The sequence below is a fragment of the Polyodon spathula genome, chromosome 3 (genome assembly GCF_017654505.1).
Source record: "Polyodon spathula isolate WHYD16114869_AA chromosome 3, ASM1765450v1, whole genome shotgun sequence".
In the NCBI taxonomy this organism is placed as follows: domain Eukaryota; kingdom Metazoa; phylum Chordata; class Actinopteri; order Acipenseriformes; family Polyodontidae; genus Polyodon; species Polyodon spathula.
Window position 1 is genome coordinate 62,711,299 of NC_054536.1, and position 17,718 is coordinate 62,729,016.

Below are 17,718 nucleotides of genomic sequence, written 5' to 3' on the forward strand. Positions count from 1 at the left end.
GTTTATAATATACAATGCCACTGTGTTACAATTAAAGAAGAAAATAAACCTCATTGTGCCTTGGAAGGAAGCACTCTGATTCAGTGGTGATCGAATACTGTAGTCCTACAGGTATTTAAATACAGTAAGTAGAATACTACTTTCTTTAACACCACAGGCTAACAAGCCCATTTCTAGTCTGGTTCAAATGCTTATTCTAGGAGTCATAAAATGTCTGCACCGCACACTAGCTTCTCTCCCTTTAAAACATATTAGAAATATAGAGTGTGTTTCTAATTTATAAAACTATTTGGATGAACAGATATCTTGGCCTGGGTTAAATTAAATTAGTTGGATGACTAACTGGCTACTGGAGGAAAAGGGGAAAGTTTCTATCTCAGTGAATGAATGGCAGTTTGTGGAATCTGATTCCACACACCAAAACAGACACAATATGGAAGCCCAGGGTAGCACAATCTTCGGGGCACAGACTACAAAGCTTCTGGTACTTTGAAAGATGGGTGGGGGGTGCGGGGTTCCAGGGATAGCTCAGTGATTATTAAGAAGAAAAAACATACATACTATAACTTGAGCTGACAAGAATATCATGGTTATTTAATCCACCCAAACAATTATACATTTATAATTAACTAAATGTATAAGTTAGACTTAATATTATAGCAAGAAGAAATCCTTTGGCACATATTGTGTGACTGTGGGTAACTATTCTGCAGCCCTGCTTAGCCCCTAGTCTGCTTAAGACCTCAAGTAACAATCCTTCTATAGGTCTGGTAAAAGTAATATTGTTTTGCTCTCTGAGTGTGTACAAAGGCCAGTTCCTCTTCTTTGAGAAGGGAAGTGATGCCTTGCACAGGAACAGTGAGGCTGCCGGATTAGCACCCAGATGTTTTATAACAATGCTGTGGGACGAGTAACCCTTTCTTGAATACTTCAGCGTAAGATTATGCTCTGTACATGATACAACTTAAGTAGCCCATTAACTAATTATAGGAAACGTAGTGAGCTGTATTAGCAATTATTTGATGATTGAACCATGTTTTCTTAGAAGCCTTTATAGTTGCTAGCAACTCTAGTGTCAATAGTTTTTACTTAACTTAAACATCTAAAATTAAAATACACAGTACACTTCACATTAAAATACTTGCAGCAGGCAGTTTGGATCACAACATAATGCTCCTTAACATTTAAATAAATACAAATGATTTATTTTGATACATTGACAAAATAATTTAGGAGACATGCTCAAATTTTTAAACTATTTTATTAGTATATTCTTACATCCAATCAACATGATAGCATGAGTCAATTTGTGGGGTGTTTTTTTTGTGTGTGTGTTACAATTCTTAATAATTGTATCAGCTTGATCTAGTAAAAAGCTTTTGTTTCTCAACACTCAGAAAGTTTCACAACATTGAATAGTTGCAGGAGAGATACATTTGTCTAGTTTACCACAAGTGTATACAATAGTAAAAAAAACAAAAGATTAATAAAAAGAAAGGATACTTCAATTATGCGTTCTCTTGATGTTGTAAAGGTTCTGACAGCCAATACATTGAACCTGGTATAGTTAGGACATATTAGCTATTTTAGTTTTCTTGTACATTTCCGGTGTGTCTTTTGCTGTTTCAGTATACCATGGAGACTTTTTTTTTAAAAAATCAACTTTGTACAACCCCCGTGGCCTCAGAGCCCTACAAGAGCCACATGTATGGTTTTAACTGCATGGCAAGTTAAGATAACTGATATTCCGCACCCATACCAATTTGCCTTTTAACTTGTAGTATATCAGTGGGAGATACCACTGGCTAACTTGAGTTATTGGAGCTGCTACTTTTACAAAGTGGGGGAATTTTGCATTTGTCTGCAATATTCTGATATATAAGCCAAATGGAATGCTTCCAGGTATTTGTTATTTGATCTAAACACCAGCATACCTTAATTCAGCCTATAAACCTGATTGTATTTTTGTTTCATCAGCAGCCATGCAAATGTAGCAGGTAGTATACTGTAATTATACTTTCCATCTCTCAGAGTACTAACTGTGGATGATCTTGTAGTTAGTACCGAGAACAGTGCTAATGCAAAGAATCGAGCACCTGCAGGTAGACTGCATGTAGGTTTTAAAATGTTTTCAATTGCAACAAAGACACTGTATCATTTGTCAGCCCCGTAAAGGATTGTAAACCAAGGTGTTAAGTTAGTCCAGTGAGTCTTTAGACTAAGAACTGTACTAACTTGTTACTCATATGGATAGAACCATTGATCTGTATTTCCAAGGTATTAAACAAAGTGGTTATTTTGGTCAGCTAATAAGCATTGAGTTAAACATAATTCTCAATGTGTAAATCAAATATAATTTTCATTCCATCTTTATAACTGTTGATACAAAAAAAGTTACATGATTAAAAGGTTACATTTTACACTTCAAAAAGCTTTCTGACGAATTTCATTGACTAGTACAAAAAAAAATCCATTAGACATGTTTGGGCGATAATTAGATGATAATAACTGTTTCTCTAATTTCTGATAACTATTCAACTTCAAATACTGACACCTTCTAAATTGACAGCTATATGTCACTCTCTTCAGTGCTGAAAACATAGCCTATTGTTGGCCTATTAATTTTCACATGACATGTATTTCTAGAATTACACACAAATACAGAATGAAGAAAAATGTAAGAAAATGCCTACAACAGTATGCAGTACCAGAATGCATCCCTCCCCTTACTCTGCTGTCCCCACCCCATAGTCCACCTCGCTCTCCTAATGTCACTGAGAACAACATACCACAGAATGTTTTCATTTTTTATTTAACATGTCTTGTGTAAGAGAGAATTTCCTATGTCACTGGTGGCCAGCTTTACTTTTACATTAATGTGAAAAATAAATCACTCCAGGCTTGCTTGTGTTTTGATTTGCACACTATATGACACAGTCTTTTTATTTATTTATTTTTACATCTGAGACTAATAGTTTACATTCTGCAGTCAATAAAATAGAACTAAAACAGAAAAAGAACCCAATTAGTTTCATTGGAAAAGTGCACAATTCACTTCAAACATTATTCATTATCAGACAGCTTCTAAAACTAAACTCCTGCATAAATTTACCATGCAATCACTTTTATAGCTGTACACTGAAGTCTGTCATTCCTTACTTTTAAAATAGCTTTTGGTCCTTTCAAAATACAATCCAATAACACAGTTGAAATATTATGCATTCTGTTTTATACAAGAGTTTGTTAATGATTTTCAGTTTGCAAAATATCCTGAATTACAGCAGTGCACTGTAACTTTTTTAACAACAGAACATTTCAAATATCACACTTTAAACCATCTGTTCACTATATATATATATATATATATATATATATATATATATATATATATATATATATATATATATATATATATATATATATATATAACTAATGCATATTCTTACACTGTAAATTATTTATGCTATTTTAGTAATTAGAAATAGTTTTATAAAAAGTATTAACTGAGGCATAGATTAAATTGCACAGCCAGACCAGGGTGTATCATAAAAGGACCCCAACAGGGTTAATAAACAAAAAGGCTCCCGAAAGGGAGCAGGACTCAATTTGCATGAAATTATTTGTATCTCCACAATACTTTACATTAACTTCTAAAAATAACAAAACAACTGCATCATCAAACTACATCTCAAATAAAGACAAATAAAGGGATTAAACTTGACTCCTTACACTTGCATAATGTGTGTATTGGGTTAGATGGGTTAAATCCTTCTAACTAGAGATCTGAAACTTGTGATTCTTCATCTAAATAGCATGGGCAGCTTTGTTGTTTCAGGTTCCGGTGTAGGGATTACTTTTCAGGTTGGCTGACATAAGAGTATAGCAGCTACTCTGAGTGTAACATTGTGTTAAAGTACACAGATTGTCCGTAAGCACATAGACACAGTATGAGCACTGACAAACAGTGAATTTTTATTGTATGGTACTGAAACTTGACTCAGAGAATCATAGACTATAGCTGTCTACCAAATTTGAAGTATATATATATATATATATATATATATATATATATATATATATATATATATATATATATATATATATATATATATTGGTATTTGTCTTTTAATCCAACAAGAACCAAACATCAAACATGTATCTGACAAACATGTAGCCATAATTTTAGGTCAAGTGTTCACATAACCCTACAAGCATGAATTCTGCATCCCAGATGAACTCTGGGATATGAAGAGTATTGCTCAATGCAACAGGGTGAATATTTCTTTTTTTTTTTTTTTTTTTTTTTTTAAACAAAATCTTGCATTCATTAAAAAAGCAGATGTAGGGCTTGATCCAAGGAAAATAATTTTCTGATTCCATATGTTTAAGTTGGGTTGCATAGTTTCAAGATGAATAGAGGCCGTATCAGTAACGCTTTCAGACAACATCAGCTACAGCTCATTTCTGATCAGTGGTGGAAGTCCTAGAAAAGTCCTATTGCTTTACAGTGAATGATTTATTTCCCCAACACCAGCGTGTACAAGTGTCTACGTACATTTTGTTATTTCACTCATGAGGATAAATGTAAACAACACACTTGCCCCCTTTAGGGCCTCTTCGGTTAATCCCTATGAATACATTAATTTCATGAATGTTAATGGCATATCCTCTCTTTATAGTACTGTATTTATTTTGTATTAAACATTCATTTACTACAATGATAAAATGAATCCAACTAAATGTACTTTTACAAACTGAATGGTATATTTGTCTGTCATTTGCTACCTTTTTTGTTATCATTTAATTAAAAATGTATCTAAGCACAAACAATTATATCCATTCTTGATTCTTTAGTTGTCAGTGTTGTTGTTCTCATCTCCATGCTGTGGGGGAAGATAAACTTTAACTTCCACCCACAGTGACTAAGCATTTTTATTATTTTACCATTGCAGTCACACGTGCCAGAGACAGATGTACATTCTATGGTGTCAATGCTTTCATTTTGTTGATTTTTATGTCTTTTATTTAGTATTGCCATTTTGAATGTCACAGGATGGTTACAAGATGGCTGGACACTTGATGTTGTGGAAACATATCATTCAATTTAGAGCAATTCACAGGTCATAGATGAGCCCTTATTGATTAATGTGGCCCTTTGTTGCGGTAATATTACAAACAGCTGAATGCAGTATTTTCAACACAATAGTCAATAACATGATTTATCCTACAGTTGGGCTACTTTTTAATTACACAGTGCATGATATGTGAGGACACCATTGTGAAGTCCTTAACACTAATTGTATATAAATGGCATTTAAAAGCCTCAGCGACAACACAGCTGTTGGTTAAAATTTCTGTACAGAAAAAAAAGAATCCACAAATAATATTATATATCACTGGGGAAGATAGTAGCATTTAGTTTCAAAACGTTCTTTAAAATACATTTAAATAATATGAGGTGCTGAAAAAAAAGTATATACAGTATATACATTGTGTATAGTACTGTGCATTAATCTGATATGCTACTGAATTTGCTAGGCGGGGTAAATTGTACAGTATTGCTTTACACTGCTTTTTTCTGGAATCAATATTCGAGCCCCGCCTTCGTCCAACTCCCCCAATGACGCTAGCTCCCATAAGAGGGGGTGGCTCGGTACACTAGGTTCACGTTGCTGCTGATTGAAGCGGTGTGACTTGGTAAACAAACCCAGACAGAAGCATAGCTATGGCAAAACGGATTGACAAGTCCAGCTGTTTCTTTTTACAGAACTGAAGAAAAAGAAGGTACAGTAGTTACTAGTAAAGCAAAGTGACTTCTGTGTAATGTAATTGAATACACACACACACAGAGGCGATCTGTCAGTGTTGTAAAATGCAACGGGATGATTATAAAAACTAAAACACTTTTGGTTGTAAACAAAGTATTTTAAATGGCATAAGACAAGAGAGATATAAAAAAGTAACATTTGTAACATCGTTGTAAATTACAAGAAGAATTACGTGCGTGAACTCGGGAAAACAGTACAGTCTGATCATCGCTGCACGAGACAGGCTGCACAGCAAACTGGTTGAATTGCAGAGAAAAAATGTAATCGTGCAAAATCCTATCAGTATTTCATTGTGGAGACTTGCGTCTTACACATACGAAGTTCATTACTGATGACAATAGATTGACTACATCCTGTGACCTGGGATTTAACACATTTGTGCTAGCATATTTATTGTGGACTGTATGTAAGTATGTATGTAGTACTTCCATACCAGGGCAAGCACGTCGCTGAAAAAAATAAAATAAATAAATAAATAAATAAATAAATAATAATAATAATAATAATAATAATAATAATAATAATAATAATAATAATAATAATAAGGTGAGTTTTAAACTTTCTAGTTAAAATAAAACGTTGTGAATAATGCATTTACTATACAAAACGAATGTAATTTTCAGTGATTTCAGAACATTCTGTTTTAAAAATATTGGTTTTGGTATTGCATTGTAATTTGAACTAATTTCTTAATAGTTTATACACATGTAATCCGTCAAATGAGATAGCTAAACGCATTACCCAGGTTTTTTTTCTTTTTTAACAGCAAAACTGTTATATAGTAGATGAGTTGAGGTTTAGATGCAAAAGAGGAAACTGCATTGGTCTATTAATAGGAATCATTCAGCCTTTTTAAAACCAACGAGTTTCGACGCGTGCACGCATTTGTTGTAGTACAAGACGACTGCACGCATCTGCCGAGGTTAGAACTAGGGGATCACATATTAACAGTTGGTATTTTTACTTGTTCTGTTCAGATTCATTTTGGGGACTGCACTACTCTAGACATGGAAGGCATCGGTAACACCATGCAGAAGAAGGCTGCTGAGCTGGAGCGCATGGCTGAGGTTCTGATCACTGGGGAGCAGTTACGGTAGGAGGGGCACTGTGCTAGATTAGTGCGGTACACGTCTTATTACATTGCACACGTTCTTCCCCAGGGTATTATTTTTTTGTAAGAAATAGGATTCCTAGAGGGATCTGTTGTTGTTCAGTTAATTAGCTTCATATTCACACAGATAATTTACCCTTTGCTGCCTAGTGTCCAACATTTGACATTGAAAAAATAGGCGTTAAATACCCTTATGAAAGTGGGGTATACTTAATATATTTATATTTATTACTTATTCCAAAATCTATAAAATAACTGTAGAAAATGTTGAAATATATTTTAAATGTACGCAATATAAAGATATACAAAATGTTATTTCTGCAGTGACATAATTTTAACAAATCTAGATTATACTTTATCATTAAAACCGTATATATTAAGACAATTCATAGTTTTGTATTTTATGAATATATTTTACACATTGTTCTGCCAGACTTAGAGAGCAGCCTTGAAACGGAATGAGGGTAGACATCGTTGACAAGTAATTTAATTTCTTACCTTCAATTTATTATTATTATTATTATTATTATTATTATTATTATTATTATTATTATTATATTAATAATATAATAATTTCAGCAGATGCTTTTATCCAAAGCGACTTACAGAGACTAGGGGGTGAACTATGCCTCAACAACTGCTGCTGCAGAGTCACTTACAGTAGGACCTCGGTTTTATGCCTTATCCCAATTTGTGTGCCTTAATTCCCTGTACATGTTGTTCTTGGCTGATAGATTAAAATATATGATGAAAACAAAAACAGTTATCAGTAACAGCAACCAGTAGATCATTTGCATATAGAGGCGCAAAGGATGCTTTTTATTGGGAAGTGTTGTGTGTTATTGAGTGTTACTCCTGGATTTATGTGATGTACCGGGCAGCAGTGGAGTCTGCAGGCGTGGGGGAGGGGCTCTCTCCTGTAGTTAGTAGAGCCAGAGTGGATGTTTCTACATGATAAGTTGTTGTGTGTTGGTTGCGCTCTGTTTGTGAATAAACAGCATTGTAGACTTTAAGTCTCTCATTCCTGGGTATACGTGTATATATATTTCACAATATATTTTTCAGGATATTGTAAGTATAGCTATAGTTATACATATGCATATAGACATCTGCATATATTTAACAATATATTACAACATATGTATTAGTATATTTTTCTGTATATAAAGTACATATATAATTATATGTAAAAATATATTGTGTTATATATATGACCTTATATTTCACAATATATTTTTCAAAACTAAAATATATGAAAATGGCAATAATTTGTATATGGCGAAATATATTAAATATATTACAACACACTTAAATATATTAAAAATATTACAATACCTTATGAAATATATGATAATATATTGAAGTTAATACATTATAAAATATATTTCATGTTCATAATGGGAACAAACCCTCAATAGTGAGGGCTAGTATTATACCTTGAGCGTGTCCAGTTTTGGTGAACAGGGATGAAAATAGAAAAGCAAAGCAAAACCTCTGACAACTTTAAATAGCATGGTCAGACATATTGTACCGTCAGGCAATTTGGTAAGTTAAAGAAAGCAGCTTGAAGCCGGGAGAGAGCACAGAAGACGGCGAAGCAGATGCTGGAAAGAAGCAGCGCAAAGCCGGGAGAGAGCGCAGAAGATGACAAAGCAGACGCTGGAGAGAAGCAGCTTGAAGCCGGGAGAGAGCGCAGAAGATGGCAAAGGAGACGCTGGAGAGAAGCAGCGTGAAGCTGGAAAAGAGCTCAGAAGATGGCGAAGCAGACGCTGGAAAGAAGCAGCGTGGAACTGGGAGAGAGAGCAGAAAACAGCGAAGTAGACGCTGGAGAGAAGCAGCATGAAGCCGGGAGTGAGAGCAGAAGATGGTTAAGCAGATGCTGGAGAGAAGCAGCGTGAAGCCAGGAGAGAGAGCAGAAGACTGCGAAGCAGACTCTGGAGAGAAGCAGCGTGAAGCTGGGAGAGAGCATAGAAGACAGCAGAGAAGATGCTAAGGCCGAGCGAGCAGATGAAGCCTTGTGAAGCCTGAGAGCGAGAGCCAGAGTAGCATGCAAGCCGAGGTGTGTGTAAGCAGACTGGGACCAAGTGAGCAGCCAAGCCGACAGCGGGCAGTTTAGGGTGGGCACGTATCCAGATGGACAGCGGGCAGCCTAGGGCGGGAGAGTATCCAGATGGACAGACGGCAGTTCAGGGCAGGCACGTATCTAGATTGACAGCGGGCAGTGCAGGACGGACACGTATCCAGATGGAGAGCGTACAGCCAGACCGACAGCATGCAGCGCGAGGGCGGCGTCGAACCAAGCAGTGCGGCGTGCAAGTTGCCCCTAGAGACTACAGAGCTATCCATTGGCCAAACGGTGCTTGTAAGCGCCAGAATATCAAACGGCGCTTACCAACACCAAAGCAACTGAGCAGAGAAAAAAAAAAAAACGGTACCCCCTGGTGCCATAAAACAAAAACAGACATTGCCTCATCTCCTTTCTTACCGCACACACGCGCCTTTCCCAGTGTTAAACACTACAGTATTTTTAGACTTCAACAACCAAAACCCCAAATAGGTTATTATCAATAGTTTTTACTTAACTTAAACATATCTGAAATTAAAAAACAACAACAACAACAACAACAACAACAACAAAAAAGCTTTTAAATGTATAAAGATGCTTTTTAACGCACCAAATTCGACTACATTTTCTGCCCTGTAACCATCTTGGGTTTTTTGCACTCTACTGACTTTATCTTTCAGAATTAAAAAAAATAAAAGATGTGTCACTGTCACTGGAGCGCATAGCTGAAGTGCAACTTTTCAAAGGGAAAATTCACTCCAAGCTAGATTGTGATTTTAAATTGAATTAAATTGAACGCTACACCCTGCCCTAAAAACACATCTGTCACTACCATGACTGTCAGGAGGGCGTGTCAATGCAGTCTGTACTGCAAAGAATGCAGAGGCATCATTTTTAAGTGCATGGGTTATATTTATAATATACAGAAACCTAAGGTGTTATAGCACATTTCAAATAGCATTTATTTGTCTGTTAAGAAATATTGTTACACAGTGTTTTTTGTAGTATCTTTTAGGGGTCAAAAAGACATAATAACAGCATTTTACATAGCAATGCATTTGCCACAGAAAAATCAGGTAATGTGAATATCTATATAAATAACTAATTTGAAGCATTTTTTTATGTTATAAATGTAATCCAATTTAAACTAAATCTGTGCATTGCAAAGCCATGTCTTCCACATTTTTAACTTTCTTTCTATATTGCAAACCAGTGTATTTAAATGGTCTAGGACATCAGTTTTCAAACTATGGGGCACGCATCCCAAGGGAGGTGAGGCAAGGTGTCAAAGGAGGCACAAGCTGTGTGTCCTTTTCTTTTTTTGGAGGTTGGGTGATTTGAAAAAAATTATTATTATATTTTAAATGTATTATGTTTAAAAATAAAAATAAAAGCTTTTGTAGGTCTTAGGCCTTAGACCTCGGCTCACCGCACACCAACGATCCCTGTTGTCTTGCCTGTAAGCTGCCCAGAGCTGCATTCTCTAAATTAAAAAAATAAAAATAAATTACAATATCAAGACCGAAGTTACAATTTAAGATGAGATAAACTGTAAGACTTAAAGATCGGTCCTCAGTACTACCCATTTGTTAACAATAACACGCTTATTTAACGTTTGATTTATCAGTATAACTGCCACTTCTCTGTTGTAAGGCAGTTGCACATGCTTTTGTATCCACAACTCCATAAATTGATCTTTCATTGACGCATACTAGTTTACGCAGGGGCTTTGTACATGGCTATGACAGAGATCGAATGATTCTTGGTGTTAGACCTGCGAGGGTGCTCTGTAAAGGGAATAGAGTACCCTGGACTAAATGGCATGACAGTTTATTCCCGGGGTTAGGTGTCGGCCATCTAGAAAGGGGACAGAGCTACAGTACACAAACTCAGTGACCTGGAAGGGAACCAGCATGGCATCAGCGGATTGGAAGAGCGGATGTGCTTGTTGACCAAGGGGTCATGGGTGACATTATAAAAAGGGGACGTAGTGATGTGATCTGTTCCTTTGTGAATGGTTATACTAAATGGCCAGAAGGCGAACCTGTGTTGTGAAATGTGAGTGTTTTGTTTGTTTTTTGTTTGTCGTTAATAATACTGTTTGTAATTATTTGGACGGTTAACATGATCCTGAGCTGTTGCCAGAGGCCAGCACTAAACCCGGATCAACAACACTGCACTTTTGTTTGCACTAAATAATTGTATTCACCTCAAGCACTCGAGCACGCACTGTGGACTGGTGTTTGTGTTTGTGTATGTGTTACGTGTGGGTGAACTGAAACAGGACTGTTATTATTTCGGGGCAAACCCACGGATTACAAATAAGCAATACACGCCGCTGTATTGCTTCATTGCCATTGTTATTATTTACTGTTGTTTTGCCGTCAAGCCATTGGATTTTAAAAACATTAAACAACATTGCACCTGGATTATAATTGTCTGTCTCTTTCTTCTAGAAGGTGGTGGCTTTCTTCTCTCCTTGAGATGCAGCACCAGCAAACACAAATCAATAAGAACTCACATCACCCAGCCGAGACCAGATAAGAGAGAATGATTCGGGCATTGAAATACAGCATTCTGATTTCATTTTATGAAGGAACTACTTACGGATCATGACCATGCAAGACATTTTAATAATGAGCATTATGTATCATTTAGAGTGGAGTTGTTTACAGAGCCACATGGGATATTACTCCATTAATTGTAAATTTTTCTGAGTACACACTAGCTAATTAGAATGTAACCTACATTTGTAGAAAGTTTCTATGGAAATATGTATTTTTTATTTTTTTAAGCACTTTTGAAATTGTACCCTGTGACAGGATAGCATCACAGCCCAAGCTGTTACCATCAGGAAGGAGACTGAGAGGCTGCAAAGCTGCAGTTTAAGTGCTAGAGCACATGTTAATTAATTCCACAGGGTGACAAAACAACAATGAACAAACAAATAGGGCACCAGGGCCAAAATAAAGAGTTAAAAAAAAAAAAAAAAAAAACCAACAAGGATACATTAGAAACACAGCAGTCAGGCTGGGCATCACCTTCACTGACTTCTCTACTCCAAACACCACCACCAAACAAGTGTTTTTCTCTCCCGTTTTATCCATGTGGCCATTCCCCAATTAACACTCAATTATCTAATTAGCGAATGGCCACACAGTGATTGTTAGCAGGGATATATGTAACCCTCTCACTGCCACATACCCATTGAAGACTTATGCAAGCTTTAAGGCATCCAGGGGTAGGTTTACTAAAGGTTTGCGTCTGTTTCAATAGTCTCAAATCAACTGCAAACAAGTCAGATGTCTTGGGTGAAATGTACAAAATAGGAGCTATTTGCGACTTTTTAGGGAATGCTTTGCTGCAGCAGTTTTTCTTTGTGATTCAGCCTCAGATAACTATAATTATGTAGTTATGGGCATTCCTGCGTAAATTCACAAAAATTGCATCAATTTTTTAAGGACTTTTTAAAGAATGTTTTAAACAGTCGCAATTGTTGCTGGCATTTCCCAGTCTGGCATTTCTTGTGCATTGCCAGTTGTGCTCAATACACTTTTGAGGCGAACAGCGAAATACCTATTTTTCCCTAAAAGAAAAGAAAACCAGGGAGCAATAGACTGCACACATGTGCCGCTAACCCCTCCAGCTCATTCTGAGCATCTGTATAGGAATAGGAAACCCAACTATTCTATTAATGTGCAGATGGTTTGTAATTATGCACAATTTAGCACTGCACTGCTGACTAACTCATATAAAAATTGACAGTATACATTTGGCTTATAGGCTACTCATGATAATATGAATTAGTGGTATAATGCAAAATCTGTTGCTAGTCCCTTGAAATTCGTATTAACGAGAATTGACTGTCCTCCTGTAAGTATCATAACTTGTCAGTGCGGCACCATGGTCTGTTCTGTGTTCATTGTCTAGGCTGCCAAGTTAATAATAATAATAATAATAAAAAGCTAAAATGCAGCATGGTTTATGCAGGTGTACTGTACAGATGGTATATATTTTTTCATAATGTAATGTGTAGCCTACCTAAAACACATTAGTGTTAATTCAGTGCAATGCTTTATACATTGAGCACTATAAATGTATGTGTGTGTAATTTTTTATTTATTTTTATAGATCTGGATGATGAAACAATGTTGTGATTGTTGCACCCATGCATTCATAGATGTTATCCTTCTGGTATCCTCTGCTGCAGCAAACCACAACTCAGCTAATTATTTGAACTATATTGCACGACTCTTGCCATGTATAATGCTATGCTGGCCCATCTTAGTACACCTACCCCTCATTATCTTGAAATGATAAATACACATACATTGGTGATTAATGTATTTGACACTCACTTATAACATTGATTTGGCTTAACACGTCCCAGTATAACATATGCCCAGCACCCAACTATAAAAATTCCCCTGTTTAATACATCTGAAATACTATTTGCACTGACATAAAACTTACACAGTAAGTTCATCTAATTTTGGAATAATGTTAGCGAGAGCCACAATGCAGGCAAGCCACACGAGCCTTTGAGAAGGCCCCCAGTCTATATTCAGCCAGTGCAGTGTTCGCTTCTAAGTGGTGGTGTGCAGATTTAGTTGCTAAGTAGCTTTAAGTAATCAGAAACATTAAAAAGTATTGTCTTACAAAAGGCTAATGACTCACAATTATTGTTTTTTGTATTCCAGTTAAGTACTTTATATGCTGACTCTGCAAACCTGTGTGACCAAAAGTCAGTGACCTTTATGTTAATCAGTTTATTGGTTGCCGTTAGTATAGAGCAGAGTCAGCTGTAAATCTCAGAACAGAGACATGCATTGAATTGCAGCCTGTCTCTAGAGACACCACGAGACGTCTGACAGGAGAGAGCGACAGGAGGAGAATTTAAATTCATAATGTATCATAGGTTACAGATACTGCGACATATGCTGTACTTTGTAATATATATTTTTTAAAGTTACTATTTGTTCACAGTTTGTGCTGAACAGTGTTATATGACAACCTGAATATGATATTTTTTGAAGTCTCATGTTACAGTAGAATGAATAAGAATATTATAAAAACGGTTAAACTATCCACGAGTTAAAATGAGATCTGTGATCCAAAACCAGAATAAAGAGTTTAGAACGACCCCTGTCATTTTTTCAGTGATTTTTATTGTCAGGGTTCTTCTTTATGAACCCCAACAAGGCCTTTGATTTTGTAAATCATAAATGGACTACAAAGCCTGCTAACCTTGGGGCTTGCCAAATGTTCACTGGTGTCATTATTTATTTGGTCAATAGGCCTCTATACGGGATTAGAATTCAGACCTGTTTAAAAACAGATTACGAAACAGGAAATATTGCATTTCGTTTTTTTTTAAGGGCATCTAGCAGTGGACCCTATATTGTTAAAAGGCAGTTCAGTCTATCGCAGTCACCCTGCAGCAACCTTTATAAATGTAAAGTGTGAAGCGTAAGATTTATCCATTCTGAGCAATGTGGTCCCTTTTACTTTTCCCAATATTTAAGAACTACTTGCTTTAGTATTAATAAAATGTTTAATTAATTTTTGTTAAATTAAGTTCAATGGTGTTTTTTTATTGTTATATATTTTTTGAAAAGTGTTAATGAAAGCAATTTAAACAGAAATTTCAGGCCTGTAAATGATGTGTTCATTTAAAGGTGAATCTCAGAACCAGTGATGTTTCCTCTGTATAAATGAGCCACCAGATGTGTGCAGGAGCCATGAATTTTCACTACAATTAGCCAAATAAGTAGCCTACAATTTGATTTGTTGTACTCTTAATACTAGCCAGACAGGATTCAATATGTATTTGTTTATTCTTTAAATAGGAAAAAAAAATATTGAGGTTGAGGCTTCATTTACAAGTGGCCTGGCAAGATGACCAAAAACAGACAGCATTCATATCACTAAAAACAACAACACTCTAAAAGACAGTATCATACATTCAATATGGGATCAGAAACATTTCCAGTTCGATAATTCTTAGAACTGCCTCTTGATGGGGTTGTGGTAGGAGGTCTGCAGGAGCAGCCGTGTGTTAAAACAGCTTCAGGCAATAATGGCTGGAGAGGAGCATTGGTACATGTTCTGCAAGTGCTAAGCGCTGAATTGCGCTAAGCAAAACAGAGAAGGTCTGCTGCTTTGAGCCTGCCTGTACCAGTCTCCAATTTAAAAGCCTGACTGAAAGTGACTTTTGTTTTGTGTTTAAAAATTAAAGTTAAGTCTCTACGCTGAAACACATCTCTGTATTAGCGTGTTACTTTCCTCCCTGCTGACTATACACAGACCTTAAAGGCTTCAGAACATAAGCAAACTTTTAAACATATGTCAGTAGTGAAGTATTTTTCAGTGTGTCCAGCTTCCTTACATCTGCTTGTTTTCATTCTGTCTGACATTGGCATTGTTATTATTTAAAAAAAAAAAAACAATAGTTTCTGGAATACAGATGCAGTTAAGACTTTCTCAAACCAAAACCAACCAGATAAGTTAGGTTTAACCCTACTTCTTATCCAGTAATAAATAAGTCCAGCCTTGTCAATTCAATCTCTTCTTTACTTCCTATTACTAAAACAAGTCAGTAAATATTTACTTTAACTAGTGTTGGGACAAATATCTGAATATTCAAAAGAATATTTTTGTTTACAGATACAAAAATCTGATTTTCGTATTCGCTATTAATGACCAAAAAAAGTCTGTCTGATATATATATATATATATATATATATATATATATATATATATATATATATATATATATATATATATATATATGGAATATATAGAAAAAAAAAAAACACAGGATCAGCACAGCATCTCAAGCCTCTATTAAAAAGTTTTAGGCAGTAAAAAGTTAACAAACCAGATTATGCGCGCGCGTACGCATAGTGATCTCTATGCAAAGCCATGATCTAGGTCAAAAAAGCATTGTGCTGCTTTACAGCGAGTCAGAGACTCATGGAACAGAAAAAAAAGTCAAGCATGTCATTCTGAAATGCCTCGCTTAAACAGTGCACAACTTTTTGGAAATGTTGTGTAGTGCTTTTTAGTAGAAATATTATATATTTTATGTTGCGACTTTCTGTTATGTGGAATGCAATAAACAAGAACTAAAACAGTACGTCTTTTTCCGTTCATTTTGCAACGCCATTTCAATGTTTGTTTTTATTTTACAACGCCATTTCAATGTTTGTTTTTATTTTAGTGTTAAAAGTTCAATTTCAGTTTTCGTTTGTTTGTTCAGCAACAAAAAGCCACATATTTCGGGAATAAACAAAACAACATTTAACTTGAACTGCTGTTTGGCATCCTTTGCTTTTGTAGTTAATTCACTGGGGTAAAGTAAGGCCTACACATCCTGCTGCTATGCGGTCTCTGTCTGCGTTCTGAGCAATATAATGGATTTTATTACTTTTTGAAAAAAATCCTGTGTTCGTTCCAGCACTAACTTTAACTCAGATTCTCTCATGTTCTTAAAAAATATCAAAGCATACACACTAACTGCAGGACAGGCTAGTTAAGAAACACTATGGCCACATTTAATGGAAAGTAAGGCAAATTTTAAGGAAAGCATTATTAAAGAGAAAGTAACGGGATTCCAAAAAAATATAGCGTTATACATCCCTGTTTGTTGCTATAGCTTTTTAAATAATGTAACTGTATTTTTCTTTTCATTGTTAACACCCTGAAACTTTTTACACTTATAACTTTAAAGTCTGTTTCAAAGCTCTTTTCAAATTCACATTTGGTTAATTCACACATTAACCAAAGGACAGATGCATATTCTGTCACACCAGCATGCATTAAACAGGATGATTCTTTTGAAAGTGACTTATTCTCTAATTGGATCTTTTTAAGCTGTTCTTTGTCATCCTGTTTTCAATAGACTCCGACTTCATGAAGAAAAAGTGATCAAGGATCGTCGACACCATCTCAGGACCTACCCCAACTGCTTCGTAGCTAAGGAACTGATCGACTGGCTGATCGATCACAAGGAAGCTTCAGATAGAGAAACTGCAATCAAGCTTATGCAAAAGCTATTGGACCAGAGCATCATTCATCATGGTAGGTTTTTATTGGGGTGATCTTGGTGATGAATCATTATATTGGGGGAGGATTGGTTTTATTACCTATTTGAAAAAGGAAATGATGGAAGTTTAATTCAAAACAGGCAAAGCTGGGGATTACTGTAATATACACATAATTAAGCTTGTTTATTTACAAGACAGGTCCTGCTGAGGTGAGTGTGGTAACTGAGATGTGTGACATACACTACAGGTACATACAGACTATCATTCAATATACAGTATTCTAATAAAATAGCCTTGGATTACATGTTCTGTGTAATACACAGCTCTTGTACACTGCCCTAGCAAAGATATACACTATACTAATAATATACACAGAAGTATTCAGCAATATGATATCGACACAGCAAATATGAGATATGTGGATTAAAAAACATATTTTTATTTTACTATTTCAAATAAATAAATATATACAAAAATGCAACTACAGTGATACCCCATTATAATGCGGTTGTCGGGGTCCATAATTAGGAGACCACATTATTTGTGTTTCGCCTTACAACGAATATTGGCGTTTTTGTGCCTAAAATGATTTATGGTGGAAAATGAAGGAAGGAGACACGCATAATTTGCAGGTACTCGAATCCACGTTTTTTTGGGCATTTATTC

General features: G+C 35.6%; 1 protein-coding gene across 2 annotated transcripts in view; it reads left to right on the top strand.

Moving 5' to 3' along the window:
- Positions 1-5,653: 5,653 nt before the first annotated feature.
- The window catches only part of LOC121313289 (DEP domain-containing mTOR-interacting protein-like), a 68,081-nt gene continuing 56,016 nt past the window's right edge, over positions 5,654-17,718 (top strand). For both annotated transcript variants that reach the window (XM_041245668.1, XM_041245669.1), the window contains exons 1-3: positions 5,654-5,784; positions 6,806-6,921; positions 16,908-17,086. In XM_041245668.1, coding sequence (XP_041101602.1) covers positions 6,836-6,921; positions 16,908-17,086 — 265 coding nt within the window. In that variant the 5' untranslated portion in view covers positions 5,654-5,784; positions 6,806-6,835. The remainder of the gene's footprint in view (positions 5,785-6,805; positions 6,922-16,907; positions 17,087-17,718) is intronic.